The sequence below is a fragment of the Hemicordylus capensis genome, chromosome 5 (genome assembly GCF_027244095.1).
Source record: "Hemicordylus capensis ecotype Gifberg chromosome 5, rHemCap1.1.pri, whole genome shotgun sequence".
Taxonomy (NCBI): domain Eukaryota; kingdom Metazoa; phylum Chordata; class Lepidosauria; order Squamata; family Cordylidae; genus Hemicordylus; species Hemicordylus capensis.
The window spans coordinates 234034239-234051575 of record NC_069661.1 but is presented as its reverse complement, the minus strand read 5'-3'; the positions used below and the strand labels follow the sequence as shown (position 1 = coordinate 234051575).

At 41.5% G+C, this 17337-nt stretch overlaps 1 protein-coding gene across 17 annotated transcripts in view; it reads left to right on the top strand.

Annotated features, from left to right (window-relative positions):
* Positions 1-17337, top strand: part of BICD1 (BICD cargo adaptor 1) — a 191341-nt gene that overhangs the window by 94249 nt on the left and 79755 nt on the right. For 2 of the 17 annotated variants that reach the window (XR_008308884.1, XM_053257278.1), the window contains one exon: positions 1942-2790. The exons of the other annotated variants lie outside the window; for them this stretch is intronic. Coding sequence is in view for 1 of the 2 variants with exons in the window: in XM_053257278.1 (XP_053113253.1) it covers positions 1942-1974 (33 nt within the window). In the remaining variant the exon portion in view is untranslated. Of the gene's footprint in view, positions 1-1941; positions 2791-17337 lie in introns of those variants that run through there. 17 annotated transcript variants of the gene reach the window in all.

The window sequence follows — 17337 nt, the reverse complement described above, 5'->3', positions numbered from 1 at the left end:
AGCCGCTCTGGGAAGAGCAGAAGGTTTCAAGTTCCCTCCCTGGCTTCTCCAAGATAGGGCTGAGAGAGATTCCTGCCTGCAACCTTGGAGAAGCTGCTGCCAGTCTGTGAAGACAACACTGAGCTAGATAGACCAATGGTATGACTCAGTATGTGGCAGTTACCTGTGTTCCTATGTTTCCTATGTAACATGTTTTTAAAAACTACCCAGTAATTACTGAAACATGTTGCTAAGGCGCTAGGGTCATTTCTGCACTCTGTGTATGCTCATGAGATATACACTGGAGTGAGAAGGAGACTTGTGACTCTGCCACCTAGTTGCTCAAGTTCTTTTGGTGGTTCCCATGAGCAGACTAGGGATATGTATGGAACCGTGGCGGGGCAGTTCGAAGGAGGCAGGGGTTTCCCTTTAAGAGTGGGGGGAGGGTACACCTACCCCTCCCACCGCTTTCCCCCCGCCACTGTCAGTTTTTAAAAAAGCCCATCGAGGAGACAACATAGCTCCCTGCCACCCCGTTGCCCTAATCTTCCAGATATGACTGAAAGTTCCTGCATGCGCCAGCACAGGCCTGTGTGAGTGACATGCGCGCGCCCGTGACTTCTGGTCATATCCAGGAGATGAGGGCAACGGGACGGCCGGTAGGTATGCTGCCGCCCCGATGGGCTTTTTAAAAAACTGACGCTGGCGGGGGGAAAGTGGCGGGTAAGTGCACCCTCTCCCCCCCCACTATTAAAGGGAGACCTCTGCCGTCTTTGAACTGGCAGAACCACCAGTTCTTCAAACCGGTTCGGAGGCCCATAAAGGGGCCATACCGGTTCCGTGCACATCCCTAGAGCAGACTAGAGAGAGAGAGAGAGAGAGAAATCCAGACCCAAGACTTAAAGGCAAATTTAGAACTTTATTGTGATACAGTCAAATAGTGATGGGAGTGGCTAAGCAGTGGTATAAGACATCTCTACGTAATCTAGGATATATGCTGGATGCATGTAAACTCAGCATTAATCTAACTGGATAATAATCACATATTAGGAGAGGGGAATGGGGATGACAAACATAGGAGAGGGGAGGGAGGAAGTGGGCTGCTCAGGCAAACCAAGGCAGCATGGTGGAGGGAAGGGAGGAAGGAGAAGGGATTGGAGACTCCGGGGATGCAGCAAGAGGCATATTACCAAATCTTGGCAAATAATTTGAGATGTGAGTGATGCTGGCATTCGATGCTGGGTTGCGTGGCTTAGCAATCATACAGGCAGGCTAGCAAGACAGAATCTCGGAGCTGGTCCAGATAAGAGCGTTTGCCCTGCATTTCAGCTACACAGAGAAATGCACTGACAAGACTCCTTCTAGGGTGACTTCTGTCACTCACTAGCTAAATAGACAGTCAGGTTGAGCAAAAGCTTGCTGAAGCCATGTCTGAAAGCAGACATTCTTACAGTCATTAGATCCTTAGATCTGGATATTGGGGTTACATTGGAATTCTAAATCAAGGTAGGAAAAACACACCAATGCAAACAGTTCTCAAGGCAATAACAATTAAATCAAGGAGGGCACCATTTGGTCTTGTTTTCCCAAAGTAAGATAGTTCACTAAAAGTTCAGCATGCTTCTGACCAAAGAATACCTTGCAGGGAAACTTGGGACAGATGCAGGCTTAGTTTGGCTAACTGGGTCAGGTAGCCTGTTTTACGTCAATAAGGTACAGTAACAAAGTGGCTACTTCGGTATCTCTTCTTCCAGTGGCCCTTGGAGAGAGAGAGAGCATATTTTTGCAACCATTTTCATATGTGATAGCCATGGAGAAACCCTTTGTTTGTGTTGGCTCCCAGCTGCCTCTCTGTTTAACAACTCATGATTTGCTTTGGTTTCCACTTTGGGTTTCTATCATACAGCTTGAATAGTCTTTCATGAAACAGAAATGAAAGCCTAACCTTGCCTACTTTTTCAGAACAATCATGGCACTATACCAAACAGAAAATGATGACCTAACCATATACAAATTAGAAGCAATGCTGTGCATTACAATATACGCTCTCACTTGGACACCATTCTTCACGGAGCTTATGCTTTATACTTGAATTCCCCCTTTGACTGAGACCCAAAAACTTCCATGAAACTGCAAACAAGTTCTTGGCTCTCATCATTCAGTCTAATTGTTCCTTCTGCAACTTCCCTCACCACCTTTAAGGGAAAGCAGAATGTGTGAAGAAAATGACAGGAAGGAGAATAGTGAGAAACCTAGGCACTCCACTTTAATGACTTTTTAAATGTATTATTCTGTGCCAGGCAAGCTCTTTATTTTTAGTCATTCTCAACAGCCAATGCCAGTCAGCAACCAGGAAGAGGATACAAAGTCATTCAGAGGTCAGACAGTGATATTGCTCTTTCATTGTAATGGTCAAATCCACCGTTAAGCTTCAGGATTCAATGACTTTGTTTTTGTTGGCTGACAAATGCTTTTAATATGAACATGCAGCTACTTGTACATAATTACAGCTTACCTGTTTTTTTTGTGTGTGTCTGTGTGTTTAAACCAAGCTGATAATGTTGGAACTGACATTTTAAAATTATTGTGTTTTGTTCATCTTGTATGTAGTATGGTGCACTAGCTCCTTAGTCAGTAGCTAAACATACTATATGCATTTTTTAAGATATCAAGGATGCGATGATTATTTTTTGAAAGCTTGAGTTAATGCTAGTTTGTGGGGTTGCATTAAAATTGTTCTCTGGAATAACAGTGTCAATTTCTCATTCTGTCCAAGCTATGAGAGCAAGATATAAAATATTACAATACTGATTCCATTTTGAGTTTTATTTTCCTTTTAAATATGATTACACACATGCCATTGCTTTTTGTTTGTTTTATTTTTGCTCTCAAATATATTTATAAATGTAAGAGATGAGACTGATGCAGATGTATCTTCAGGCTCTGTATAATAGTTTTCAAAATAGATCTCACTCTCACTGTCTGGCTCTGTTGTAATTTGTGAGAGCCAGGCTATTGTTCCTTAATGGGGAGAGATAACCCTTTTGATAGATTTTGGTATTGTCTGGTAGTTAATGGGGACACTGGGCACAAATCAACTGACAATCTCCATAACTGGATCATCCTCAGCCTGTTTAGATGGTCAACTGCCTGAAATGACTCCTGAGTCACACCCACTTGCAGGGGTCAGAACTAAAACTAATAGGGCCTGGCCTGGCAAAGTGACTGTGGTGCTTAACCAACTTACTGGTTTAAAAAAACATAAAAATCCAAGTAGAGATCAGTTACCATCAGATTTTTGCAAGAAAATTCAGAAAGTTTTATGTCATAATATTTTAGCAATTAAGTTGAATTGCTTTATTGCTGATTATATACATCATGATAAAAATGGTTTTACTGCAAAGAAGCAACTAGTGGTCAACATCAGAAGAACAATTAACATGATAGGTCACTGTTAACCCCACCACCACCACCTAAATTTGTTGTACTAGAGAAGTTTCTGATGTATTATAAATCATTTACCTATCTAAAGTGTTAAATTGTGAAGGTTTTGAAATCTTTTCACTCAAATTCAAAAACTCATGTAATGAAAGTAAATAACGGCCACTCAGTTGACTTAAAGATATTAAGAGAAACATGGCAAACATGTCCTTTATATCCTGTTCATCTTGCTCTATCAATTGAGCCACTAGCCAGCAGATTAAGTATTGGATGATACTTTTAAGGAAATAAAGATAAAACATCTTGGACATTGTGGTCAGTTTATTCACAGATGATGGAGTTTCATCACAAACTGCAATATGGTCCTAGGTTAATAATGTATAACTGCAAAAGATAAGAATATAAATGGGAATTTTAATAATAAAGGTTAATAATGCCGCATAAAAATGCTTAAAAATTAAAAAGGATTGTTTTTAAAAGTCATAATACATTAAAAGTCCTCAGACATATGCTGCTTAGGTAATTAATTCAAGTATCGTAAAAATTCTCAGACATATGTTGACTGGATTGTGCGGTCTTGTAATTCCAGGTGAATTTGAGTGCACATTCCTAATTGATAAGCAAAAAACAGCCCACACTAATATAGTTTTTCAAAATTAGTCACAGACCTGTTTCATTATTCTGATTCAGGTCCATAATTGTAGTTGTCCATAATTGTAGTTGTCTTCAGAAAAGAAAAGACAGGAGACCCACTCACAATTAAAAATATTAAGAAGTTTTGCTTTTCCTGTTAAGGAGGATAAAAACTTCAAACATTTAAAAAGTAGTTTGGAAGGTAATTCTAAAGAAAACATACCTTACCTATCACTCCTAGTTGAAATCATGATGCTAAAGTGATGCTGGCCAGACAGAATTATGGAATGTACAGAGTTAGAGGCCCATCCTTCAGATGATATCCTGACTGTTTACATTTTACTCTTATCTCTTAAGCACCCTGGCTTTTGAGTTCTAGTCTTGTTGAGGGACTTAGGGGACTAAGTAAGGCATGCAGGATATTCATTGTTTTGTAAACTGCCCAGAGAACTTGCGTTTTGGGCTGTATAGAAATGTATTAAAGAAAGAAAGAAATTAGTTTGAGGAATTTTACACATGGTCTAAATGTGCAAAATGTGCAATACCCTTCCTGCCATGATATAGATACTGGGGGGGAAAGCCCCATCATTTATTCTTTCCTCCCTCATTTAATTAGCCATAAAGATTTGTATAATAAAAAGAGGTATAATAATAACTAGCTGGCCCGGGCACAGAGCATCTGTGCCTCTAGTTCTCCTTCGTTTCCTCCCCTCCCTTTCCCACTGGCCTGGCCTCTGCTTTCTCTCCCCCGCTCCCCCACTGGATGGCCTGGCTGCCACTTTCTCTCCTCCCCACTGGCCTGCTAGGCCACTTTTTCTCCCCGCCCCCCAGGCTGGCTGGACTGCCTGCTGCTTTCTCTCTCCCTACCCGCCTAGCTATAGAACTTACAATGCTTTACTAGAAATCATATGATGCCCTTCTGTTCACAATAGCCCCAGAAACACAGCCCTAGGTCATCTAATGGTTTTTAGTTCTGCATCTGTTATATGATGCAGTTATAGTTCTGCATCAATCAATATTGATCTATAAAGGTTTGTATTAGACATTACAGGGTCCACCCTTCCATCCTTGGGTTCCTCTGAAAATGACTCTTGATGCCAGGTGCAGGAAGTTCTCCGCCGCCCGCCCACATCTTATCAGAGGAATGTGTTGTTTCCTGAAACCATAAATAATGCAAAATTGTTGTGGCCACTCTGACTACAGCATTGGACCCAGAGCTACCAATCCAGAATTATGTAGAATCCAGGCCTGTGTCTGACTTAATTTTATTAAGGAATCAATTAATGCCTGAATTCAGATGCACTGACCAGGGTCTCAGGGTCCCAGGTCTCATGATTGCCTTTGCTGATTGCTTTGTGAAGGTAGAGGCAATCCTGCATCATATTCTTAATTTTTGTGAAATGGGTACTCAAAAGAGACACAATGGCCAAGCTTGGTCTTCTGTCCAAATGCTAAAATTTAAATTGCTATCAGATAATGTCTCTGGGAAGCTAGGAGCTGAGCTTGCATTTTCTCTTACAACAATGCTCACAGCAATCATGGATAATTGCTCTGCTCTGCCCAAAGGGGATAATCCTGTCTCTCTCTGAGAGACATTCGTTATGTAGAATTAGAAGTATTGTTACACCTGATTGCTGTCTTTAGGAATTCCACCCTAAATAGAATGATTTACACCTATAGCTTCGATTCTTCTTTTTCTAACACCTTTTAACACTCTTGGGGAACCAGGCGCCAGAAATCTGGGGACAAGAGATGATGCCCATTTGCAAGCTCAGAGAACAATCTCCTCCCCAAACAGCAGCTAACAGGAGATGGAACTCAGAGCCTGGACTGAGCTATTATCCTGAACTAATATCGATAATTAAAAGACAGTATCCAGAAGATAACAGGAATGACATCAAAAGAAGAACCAGCTACAAAAATGGAGCTCACCGAATAGAGAGCCAGCAATCATTGCCTAACAAGCAATATTTGCTCACGTGTGTATCCCAAGTGCTTGCTGTCTAGCAGCATAGTAACAGAAGCATGGAACCTGCAGACAAGAGAATGCTCAGTGATTCTTGCTGCGGGGTGAAAAACAAAGGGCTGACTCTGTTTGTGAAATCCAGCACCAGCCTTTTCCATCTGAAGCCTACATTGCTCACAAAGCTCCAGCAATGCACAAGTCGTTTGAAGCCTTCTTCATGGACCTGATGAGATGCCTATTCAATGCACAACCTAGCCTGCTCCCCACTTCCCTCCTCCCTACTAATCTCTGCCACCCCTTTCCAAAGGCCTCTCCCTCCCTCCCTCCCTCTCTGTTTCTCTCTAAATGAATCCATTGATGCATTAGACAGCTGTAATTATTGATTGCACACACATATGATAGCTAGACACATTGCACTACACCTTGAATCAGAAAGATGTTTGATTTGGATGACCTGTTTGAATTTTATCCTGATGAGCAACTTTCTATAATAAAGCCCATTGAATTGTTTGAAGTATTTTTGGGTCTTCTTCTTTCTGCCTTTGCGCCCAGACTATACATGGTCACCATATAAAAGAACTGGACACTTTGTGACACTGGTGAATCCAGCCTAATTTAATATGCTAGCTCCGGAGCATATCTAGTATACGAATCAGGCTTGGTTCACAACAAAATGGGGTATCCATTGTTATCTAAAGATAATTTACAGTCCAAATTCTTTTTTCTCATTGTCAGCCACACACACACACACACACCCCACATCTGACCAACTGTAAGGAAAGAATGACACAGAGCTCCCCCCACCGATACAAAGTCTTTATAGACAGAAATGTCTTATTTAACATGCACTAGCATTTCATAACCACCATCATTTCTCAGGAATTCATTTAAACACTTAGAAAGTGCTCTGGACTGATTAACATTTGTAATTAGCAACAGCACAGAATCAATAATTTCCCTGTTTAATATCAATCCAGTGCATAAACTATCACAATTAACAAACTGATGATTCATTTGTAACATGTTTTGTCACAGAACATTCTGTTTGTCAGCATAAAATACCTCCCCTCATGTCACACAGTCATGGGCTAGTTGTGCAGGAGCATCGTTTGTACATCCTTTACAAAGATAGAATAACATCTCATGATAACAATGGTTCAGAACTCCAAAAACCATAGCATGAAGCAGAGAATTCATGGTGGCTTCCTCCTGCTTCAGAAGTAGGGCAGGAATACCCTTCTGTTACTACTATCAACCCATTTGATGTAATGCTGGGTTGAGAATGTTTTCAACATTCAGTTCACTTATGTGTAAGCCAGGCAGTCAAGAAGAGAGGTAAGAAGTAGGAGCCAACCAAAGGGGAGGTCCAAAGAGGTATTGCACAGGTACACTTGTTGCATAGACAAAGGCTGTGTACAGTGTTAGTTTATAATTTAGAGACATTCTCTTAACAGTAAAACTTTTCCTTATTGTCAGTCTGATTCTGATTGATTAATCCTGAAGAGTCCTGGGTTTGGCATGTTCCAGATTCAGTTGTGATGGACAAAGTGGACTTGTTTGGTAGACAAATCTGTCTTTGTGTAACTTTCGTGGCCCATAGATGCTGTGAAAACTACTGGGAGCTGTGTACCTGGAAATTTAACTGATGAGAAAATGTGGATAATGTTTCTTTGAGGGCATAGTTGGTGGTATAGCCACAACAAAACTGAGGAGCAAGGCTGAAAAACTGAGCTGCTGCCATAACAATCCTGGGAAAAGAGAGGGTTCTACACACATGGCAATTTTTGTGGGAACATGGATGGCAGGGGGAATTTTACTGAAACATGATTTATGTTATTCCCTGAGAAGTAAACTGGGAGAACGTGGACACAAATCACATGGAATGATATTGGTCCATAAGAAACAATCCAAAGGCCACAGTAAATGATGCCTGTATTGTCAAACCAAAATAACATAAAGTAGTAAATAGCAAGCTTGAGCTCTCAAAAACTCTTTATCAAACTGAATGATGAAGCAAAAAAAGAAAAGAAAAGAAAGTTCTAGTAAGAATTAATCGGCCTACTTTCTTTTCACTGTCCCTACAGCTGGACTAAATTTGATCCCAAATCGGTTAGGCAGTTCACAAGTTAGCCCAATTGTGCCTCAAACATTCATGCACCCGTCATTTTGAAATGGGGTGGATGACATCATCTCAAACTAGAGTATGCATTTGTGGTGTCCCTACAACTCTGTCAAATTTAGTCCAAATTGGTTTCCATTTACACCTCAAATGTTCACATGTCCACCATCTTGAATCAGGGTGGATGACATCATTACAAACTACACCCTTGAGCCATCCCTATGTGTCCCTACCCCTGTACCAAATTTGGTTCAAATCAGTTAGGCGGCCCACAAGTTAGCCCAATAGCGCCTCAGACATTCATGTGTCCACCATCTTGAATCGGGGTGGATGATATCATTACAAACTACACCATTGAGGTGTTGCTGTGTGTCACTCACTACAACTGTATCAAATTTGTTTCAAATCCATTAGTCCACACGTTAGCCCACTTGAACCTCAAACATTCACGCATCTGCCATTTTGAATCGGGGTAGATGACATAATCACAGACTATGCCGTTGAAGTGTCCCTATGCATCCCTACAACTGTACCCAATTTGGTTCATGTTGGTCCAGGCATTGCGAATTTAATTGGGTGGAGGCGGGGCACACACATGGACATTAGGGGTGTGCATGGAACTGGCTGGCCTGGTTTGGTTCGAGTCCAGACCGGACTCGAACCAGACCATTTGACATCGAACCTGTTTGCACATCCCTAATGGACATATAGATAGACACACACACAGAATGCCAGATGATTTCATAAGCCTACTGGAAAGTAGGCTAAAAATGAAAGAGAGTGGGAAGGAATCTATGCCCTCAAAGAAGAAACCTCAAAGTGATAAAGTCTGAAGTGTTGTAAGCATGTCTTAAGTTGGAGTGTAGAAGTTAAGCAGAATAAGTTGGTTAGTCTCACTAGGTGCTAGCTAATGATTTCAGGATGCACATGGGGCTGTAGAGACAAAGAAGCAATATTGGTTGCTCCCCCATTTTTAGGAAATATAAAATGTAAATGTTAGCAGTTATTCAATGTAGCAGCTGATTGGGAAACTGCTAATATTGTTTCTTTGTCCACCTGAAATCAATGTCTAGTACCTAGTGAGACTGATAGACTTTCGTTGGTGTCTCTTTTTGTATAGTCTGTTTTAGCTCCTTCATCTGCTCATCCTCCAACATATGTGCTATCACCTGTCAGCAATGCCCTACTACTGTGTACATAGAGCAAATGGATCAGTCTGTATGCAAAAGAATAAACTTATACAAATTTGACATGAAAAAATTATTTATTCTAGTATAGTAAGATACTAAAGTAAAGTAAAGTTGTGCTGTCGAGTCAGTGTCGACTCCTGGCGACCACAGAGCCATGTGGTTTTCTTTGGTAGAATACAGGAGGGGTTTACCACTGCCATCTCCCACGCAGTATGAGAGGATGCCTTTCAGCATCTTCCTATATCGCTGCTGTCTGATATAGGTGTTTCCCATATTCTGGGAACACACTGGTAGGAATTTAAACCAGCAGCCTCTAGCTCCCTACGCAAATTACTTTCTCGCTGCACCACTAAGCATAGAAAATACATAATATATGAAAAATATTAATTTTAAAGAGTTTTGAATGAGAACCCAATTACCAAGATCTCTCTATCCCCATCACCAAAATCATGACCCAAAATACTTCAATCCCATATCTGAACTTACATTCTTTTCTTACCTCCCTTTACTTTATTAAAACCAATCAAATAATTCACCTAATTACCTCATTCTAGGGAGGCCCCAAATAAAGGCACCTCTGAGGCTTAGCAACCTTTCATTCCTTTAAGCTTATCTTGGGAATTATCTTGTTATTTACATTGCTGTGTTATCTTGTTAATTGGCTTTGCACCTGGTACCTCTTCCTCTTTATTATGACTTTGTATATCCAGTGAAAGTTTGCAGCTGGGGCAAAAGGAGGATGACACATAGATCATTCTGTCTAAGGAGACATTTAAAACTATTAGAAGAACTCGCAACCAGTTTCTCGCATAATACAAAGCATCAAAGGAGAAAATCACATGGAATGTAACAATGAACATTCAACTATCTCATGGTGATAGTTGGAATACACAAAATGCTTCTGCTTGATTGTATGTAATAACATAGTAGTATGCCTCAAGAGGAGAAGCAGTAATAATTTATACTAATTTGTAGCAAGCCTGCTTTTTGTCTTCCAGAAATATAGCTGAGATATGGTTAATGTACCTTTTAAATATTTGTACATTTTTCCTAGTCAGTCTTCTAAATGAATTACCGATTCTCCCCTGAAAACTGAATATATTATTTCTTTATATTAGATATTTGAAGGTGTCTTTAATACTTTTAAAAATATATTAATATACATAATAAATGATTGTGAATGTAAAGTTCTGGAATGGCTTATGTAGTCCTATTTAAACTGTTAATCTTTTTGAAGTGTTTATTAACTTTCTCTTCAAGGAAAGTATGCTAGAGATCAGAGAGTTTTTTTTTAAAGGGTTGTTTGAAATGTCTTGGGGTGGAGGAGAGAAATATCTTTGAAATGTACTCTTTGTGGCATTAGAAAATTACAAATTGGCTGTTCTTGGAATTCTGCTTATGAAATCTTTGATTCAAAGAGTGACTGCTCTCTGGGGATGAGGCTATATAGCGCAATAGTCATAGAGCACCTGCTTTGCATACAGAAGGTCCCAGGTTTGATCCTGGCATCTCCAGGTAGGACTGGGACAGACTTCTACCTGAAAGCCTGGAGAGCCTCTACCGGTCAGTGTAGACAATATTGAACTGGATGGACCAATGGTCTGACTTGGGATAAGGCAGCTTCTGTATTTCCATGCATTACATCCACCAGCCCTACGGCCACGTTCTGCAGCTTGAAAACCCTCTGTCTTTCCTGTCTGAGACCAGTAGTAAAATATGGGAGGAATGTTAAGCTGTTGGTGGGTTACAAGATGTGCAATCCTGATCCAGAGTACCACTGATAGCAGTATATTTTCTTTATATTTCTCTCAGAATTGAGGAAGGACACATTCCTGTAATGCAGGGTTCTCATTACATCTGGGAACCCAAGTTTGAGACTCCTTGCTGTAATGTATGAGCAAATCAAAGGGCTATGTCTGCTTCTCATACGTTATTTTCCTGCAGAGCTATTAGGAAAAAGTCGTTCTAGTAAGAACTAATCTGCCTACTTTCCTTTCACTATCCCTACAGCTGGACTAAATTTGGTCCAAATTGGTTAGGCAGTTCACAAGTTAGCCCACTTGCACCTCAAATGTTTATGCATCTGCCATCTTGAATTGGGGTGGATGACATCATCACAAACTATGTGTTTGAAGAGTCTCTATGTGTCCCTACAACGATACCAAATTTGGTCCAAATTAGTTCCCACTTGGACCACAAACATTTACATGTCTGCCAACTTGGATCAGGGTGGATGACATCATTCCAAACTACGCCCTTGAGCTGTCCTTATGTGTCCCTACACCTGTTGCAATTTTTGATTCAAATCAGTTAGGCGGTTCACAAGTTCAAACGTTCACACGTCCACCATCTTGAATTGGGGTGGATGATATCATCACAAACCGTGTCATTGAGGTGTCCCTATGTGCCACTCACTACAACTGTACCAAATTTGTTTCAAATCAGTTCACGTTGGCCACTTGCGCTTCAAATGTTTATGCATCCGCCATGTTCAATTAGGATGGATCATAACCACAACTATGCCATTGAGGTGTCCCTATTTGTCCCTATAGCTGTAGCAAATTTGGTTCAAATTGGTTAGGTGGTTTACAAGTTAGCCCACTTGCACCGCAAATGTTCATGCGTCTGCCATCTTGAATCGGGGTGGATTACATCATTGCAGATGATATCATTGAGGCATCCCTACAGCTAAAGACAGCCATGTGTCCGTAGCACACAGACACAGAGCTGGGCACCTAGACCTCCTGCCTCATGGAGGAATCCCCCAATACATCTCGCTCCTCATGTGGCAGTGGTGCATTGTGGGATTTCTGGAGAATGGGCAGCTTTCCCCTGGACTCCAGAATGCTGAACCGCTTGTCGCTGTGGCAATCGTGTGTGCAGTGGTGCAGTGCATCGACAGCAGCAAGATGATTGTGTGGGGAAAGGTAGGTATACAGGTGAAACTCGGAAAATTAGAATATCGTGCAAAAGTCCATTAATTTCAGTAATGCAAATTAAAAGGTGAAACTGATATATGAGACAGACGCATTACATGCAAAGCGAGATAAATCAAGCCTTAATTTGTTATAATTGTGATGATCATGGAGTACAGCTCATGAAAACCCCAAATCCACAATCTCAGAAAATTAGAATATTACATGGAACCAAGAAGACAAGGATTGAAGAATAGAACAATATCGGACCTCTGAAAAGTATACAGTGTACTGTGCTTGATTGGCCAGCAAACTCGCCTGACCTGACCCCATAGAGAATCTATGGGGCATTGCCAAGAGAAGGATGAGAGACATGAGACCAAACAATGCAGAAGAGCTGAAGGCCGCTAATGAAGCATCCTGGTCTTCCATAATACCTCATCAGTGCCACAGGCTGATAGCATCCATGCCACGCCGCACTGAGGCAGTAATTGCTGCAAAAGGGGCCCAAACCAAGTACTGAATACATATGCATGCTTATACTTTTCAGAGGTCCGATATTGTTCTATTCTTCAATCCTTGTCTTCATGTTTCCATGTAATATTCTAATTTTCTGAGATTGTGGATTTGGGGTTTTCATGAGCTGTACGCCATGATCATCACAATTATAACAAATTAAGGCTTGACTTATCTCGCTTTGCATGTAATGCGTCTGTCTCATATATCAGTTTCACCTTTTAATTTGCATTACTGAAATTAATGGACTTTTGCACAATATTCTAATTTTCCGAGTTTCACCTGTACTCCCGCCTTCCCTGCCAGCCCTCCCTAGCCACCAGGGATTTCAGTCGGTTGTGTGTGAATGACCTTACTGTTTCTAGAAGGTTGTACATGCGCAGTAAATCGCCTATTTCAAAACAGGAGAGTGAGATATTGTACGGGTGGTGGGGAGGGCTCCCTACAGTCATTTGTTCTTGTGGCCTTGGGCAGTCTAGCCCATGTTTGTTTGTGCCAAGCAACCAAATAGCATATCTGAGCATGTGCAGAGTTCACGATCCTGTGAGCTCAAGTATCCAAGATGGAAGTTGCAAGCCTGAAACTCCAAATCACATAGACGGGTGCTGCTGACAGCCCCGAGACAAGCTGTTTCAGTACCATACTTCCTCTAAAATAGCACATAACTCAGAGCCTGTCCAAGCCACAGTACAGAATGCAGTGCCTCACCCAATTTGTCTTTCTGCTCACTCTCTTAGCTGCAGTCTGTTTGTAACTTTTTTTACTTTTTGGAGAATGACTCTTAACTTCTGACGATGATTTATTGCAGTCTTTATAATACTCTTCAAGTTTTCAAGTGGAGGCTTTTCTGAGTAATTTTGTTGTTCCCCGTTCTGGCCCTCAACTAGTTTTATCATTCACTAAGGCTGTTCACAAGAGCAGCCCTACCCAGTGCAAACACTTGTGCAGCCCTACTTGGGTAGGGCTGCTGGTGTGATGTGCCTGGATTGGCCTTGAGCCCGGTGCTGCCCTCCTGGGTAGCCTAGGTGTTTTTTTTAACCCAACCACACCCTTCTACCCAGGCAAACAGTCGTGCAAATGCTCAGGCTGCATGCAGACAGAGTTGGGTGCCTAGAGTGCCTGCCTCACTGGGGAATCCCCCAATGCACTGCGCTCCTCATGGTGTGCATTGTGGGATTTCTGGAGGCTCGGCACCTTTTCGCTGGACTCCAGAATGCTGCACTGCTCGTTGCAGTGGTGATCGTGTGCACAGTGGTATGGTGCAGCGGCAGCAAGATGATCTTGTGGGGGGAAGGTAGTTATACTCCCCCCTTCCCCCAGCCCTCCCTAGCCACCAGGGCTTTCAGTCGGTTGTGTGAACAGCCTTACTGTTTCCAGAAGGTTGTACATGCACAGTGTAAATAGCCTATTTCAAAACATAAGAGTGATATATTGTACATGAGATTAAGGGAATTTGATTATTTTCTTTTGATTTGTTTCAGAAATACGGTTTCCATCTTCTCTACAAGCCATATTGATTTTTTTTTAAAAAAAACATCCTCTTACTAAACAATATTGGCATTTATTTAGCCACTTAGTTTTCTGTTTAATGAGCAGAAGGCTGTTTTCTTTAAACTAGCAAAATGAATGCCAGTGTTTGTTTGATGCTTCAGAATGATTCAGGGTGGGTTTGTACTTGAATTTTGACTTATTTTATTCCTGCATGGTTCTGTCCCAACCTTGTATGGAGTAGCACATTGCTAGAAATAGATCTCCATTCATAGGTGCACATGTGGGACTTTATTGATTCTAAGTCCTCTAGCTCTGCTCGGCCCAACAGCAAGGCAGCCCCGGGGATACGGACACAGACACCAGCTGGTTTTAGTGAATCAATGAATATGTGTCTTTATTATATTTGATTAAACAGCAAGCTAGCTCCTAATTCACATACACACACACTCATACTCACCAGCCTCACTTAAAGGTGATCAGTCTTTAAAGTAGGGTATTGGGAGAAGCGGGAGGCCTCGCTCTGGGTGGTGATGCTTCTCAGGGATCTTCTATTTTCCTGCCTGACTTACAAAGGGATGTTTCCACTTCAGCTGGTACATCTGTAGTCCACTCTCATTTCCGTGATCACAAGATGTACTCATCATATCTTTTTGTTCTTTTTCCAGTTCTTTCTCCTTTACAATGTCTTCGGCATTTCTCCCCGGTTCTTGCCAATTCTTCAGGCCTTTGGCATCTTTCCCAACATTGTTTGTGTTCGAGAGGGAGTGGGGCTGGGGCTTGATGTTGCTCACTCATGCATTCTTCCATACATACTGTCTGCAAGTACTACTTAAGTTTCTCAATTTGTCAAGATTACATAGCTCGTGGAGTTACAGAAATGAGCTGTTACAAATTAGTATATTGTTCCTTATCTCTAGTTCATTATAAACTTGAAGTTCAGCCGAGTATTTTATGCATCACTACTACTACAAGGCTAGCATAATTCTACACACATTTCTGTGTCATGGGAATCAGCACTGAGAGAAAATAAGCCCCATATAAGCCCCAAAGTTCAATACATGCAAAAATCAACTTTCAGATTGAGGTGCCATTCGGTGGCTGCAGATAATTGATTACAAGAACTGCACTGATCATCATATAAAGTGCTTTACAAAGTTCTAGTTTCTTACCAAAAATGGTTTTGTAAGAGTGCCTCTAACAGTTGGTTAAAATTAGAACCCAAACTAAATCAGTGTTCCTTCCCCCAAAGTTTATTCTAAGCTTTGTTTCCTACTGAACCTACTAGGGGTGTGCATGAACCAATTCCGGCGGTTCAGTTCGAGTTCAAGCCAAATTTGAATCACACCACCGGAGTACAAGTAGTCTATTTGTGTTGTCATGCAAATGGCCTCCGCACATGCAGGGAGGCTGAAACCAGGCTACACTGGAGTGCTGGGCGCAGTCTGGATAATTCAGAGGAGCTGCACCGCACCCAGGTGCACTCTCACCACTCATATTAGGGTCCCCCCCAGGTAGGGTTCCCCTGCTTCCTCACTGGGTTCCTCTTTACAAGGATGCCCCCTTGAACGTCTGAACCAGTTCATTAGAACCAGGGCTGGTTTGGCTTGAACTTGGACCAGCATCTCTCTCTTTTGGTTTGGTTCAAGTCCAAACTGGTCAAACTGAACCAGGTTAAAATAGAACCAGTTCTGCACACCTCTAGAACCTACAAGCATCTTTTCACTCCAGAATTTTCTAACAGCAAGAAAGGAAGGGAAAAAACACAGTGAAGTGAAAATCGAAGGCCAAGTATGATGAGGAACAGCAACACTGAGAGCTTGAGTGCCCAGGGAAGCAGCCCGTTCCTCACCCTTTCTTCTCCAATAGCAAGGTCAGGACCAGGACTAAGGGCAGAGACATTCTTGGGGGCAGACGAGGATCCAGATGCAATGACTTTCCTGCTCTCTCACTCTCTCTTTCTGAGGTTGCAGAGAGGACTCTGGGCAGACCCAAAGCTTTACAGTGACCTTGTGCATAATACTCTGAGCTCTAGATCCTTCCCTAAAAGGAGAAAACTTCACAATGAGGTTTTTAAGATTATGAGCTCTTTCGGAACAGGGAACCATTTTATTGTTCTGTGTAAACTGCTTTGAGAACATTTGTGTTTGAAAAGTGGTATATAAATATTTGTAATAATAGTATGTGGAGGTACTTCTTCTATGCCTAAGATGCTCTTTGAGCCCATGAAGCTTCTTATACTGAAGCAGACGATTAGCCCATTGCTGCCAGTTCTAAGTGGCAGTGGCTCTCTAGTGCCTCGGGTAGAAATCTTTCTCAGTCGTGCTGCATGAGTTCATTTCCAGTGCAGATGTCAGGGATTGAATTTGAGACCTCTTAGATGTCAAGCATGTGTTCTGCCACTCATCTATAGTCCCTCCCTGAGGAGATCTAAGTCCTCTTATGGCATTCAGTGCAAATCTTGGGACTTTGTTCTGCATGTTAGGTTAGCTCTTTTGTCTTGTTTTTGTTTTATTTTAAAGAAGGAGTTCTTTGATTTGGCATGCACCTGTGGGCATTATGATTTGACTAAATTTGTTTTCAGTGGCTGAATTGTTATATAATTGTGGATTAGCAGGCATTGTTAGTGTAACAAGTACGATATGGTTATTTACACATGTCCTGGCTGAGAAATTTACTTTTCTTTTATTAATCAGTAGAGCTAAGCTAATAGATGGGTTGGGAGACTGTATCTGTCTCTTTGCTGATAAAATAATCCATGCTTTGTGGAATCCTAAAGATTACAAAAGGACAAAGAAGTCTGTGAAGCTGTTGGAAACTCCACCGTTCTATTTGTTATTTTGCTGCTACAGATGCTTGCAATTTATGGATAACAGGTTATCAGCATGATTAATTAATTTCATCCACACTTTCTGTTGAGTGCATTTTTGTACTCTAAATGGGCTATTGGAAAATGAACTCAAGGTCATTTTTATGGGTTTGTAGCTGCTTGAATTATTGGAGTAATATAGGCACAATTTTCAGGAAAAATGCAGTGGAAAAGAAATGTTGACAATCTAAAATACTCATGCATTTGTGTGTGGGGGGGTG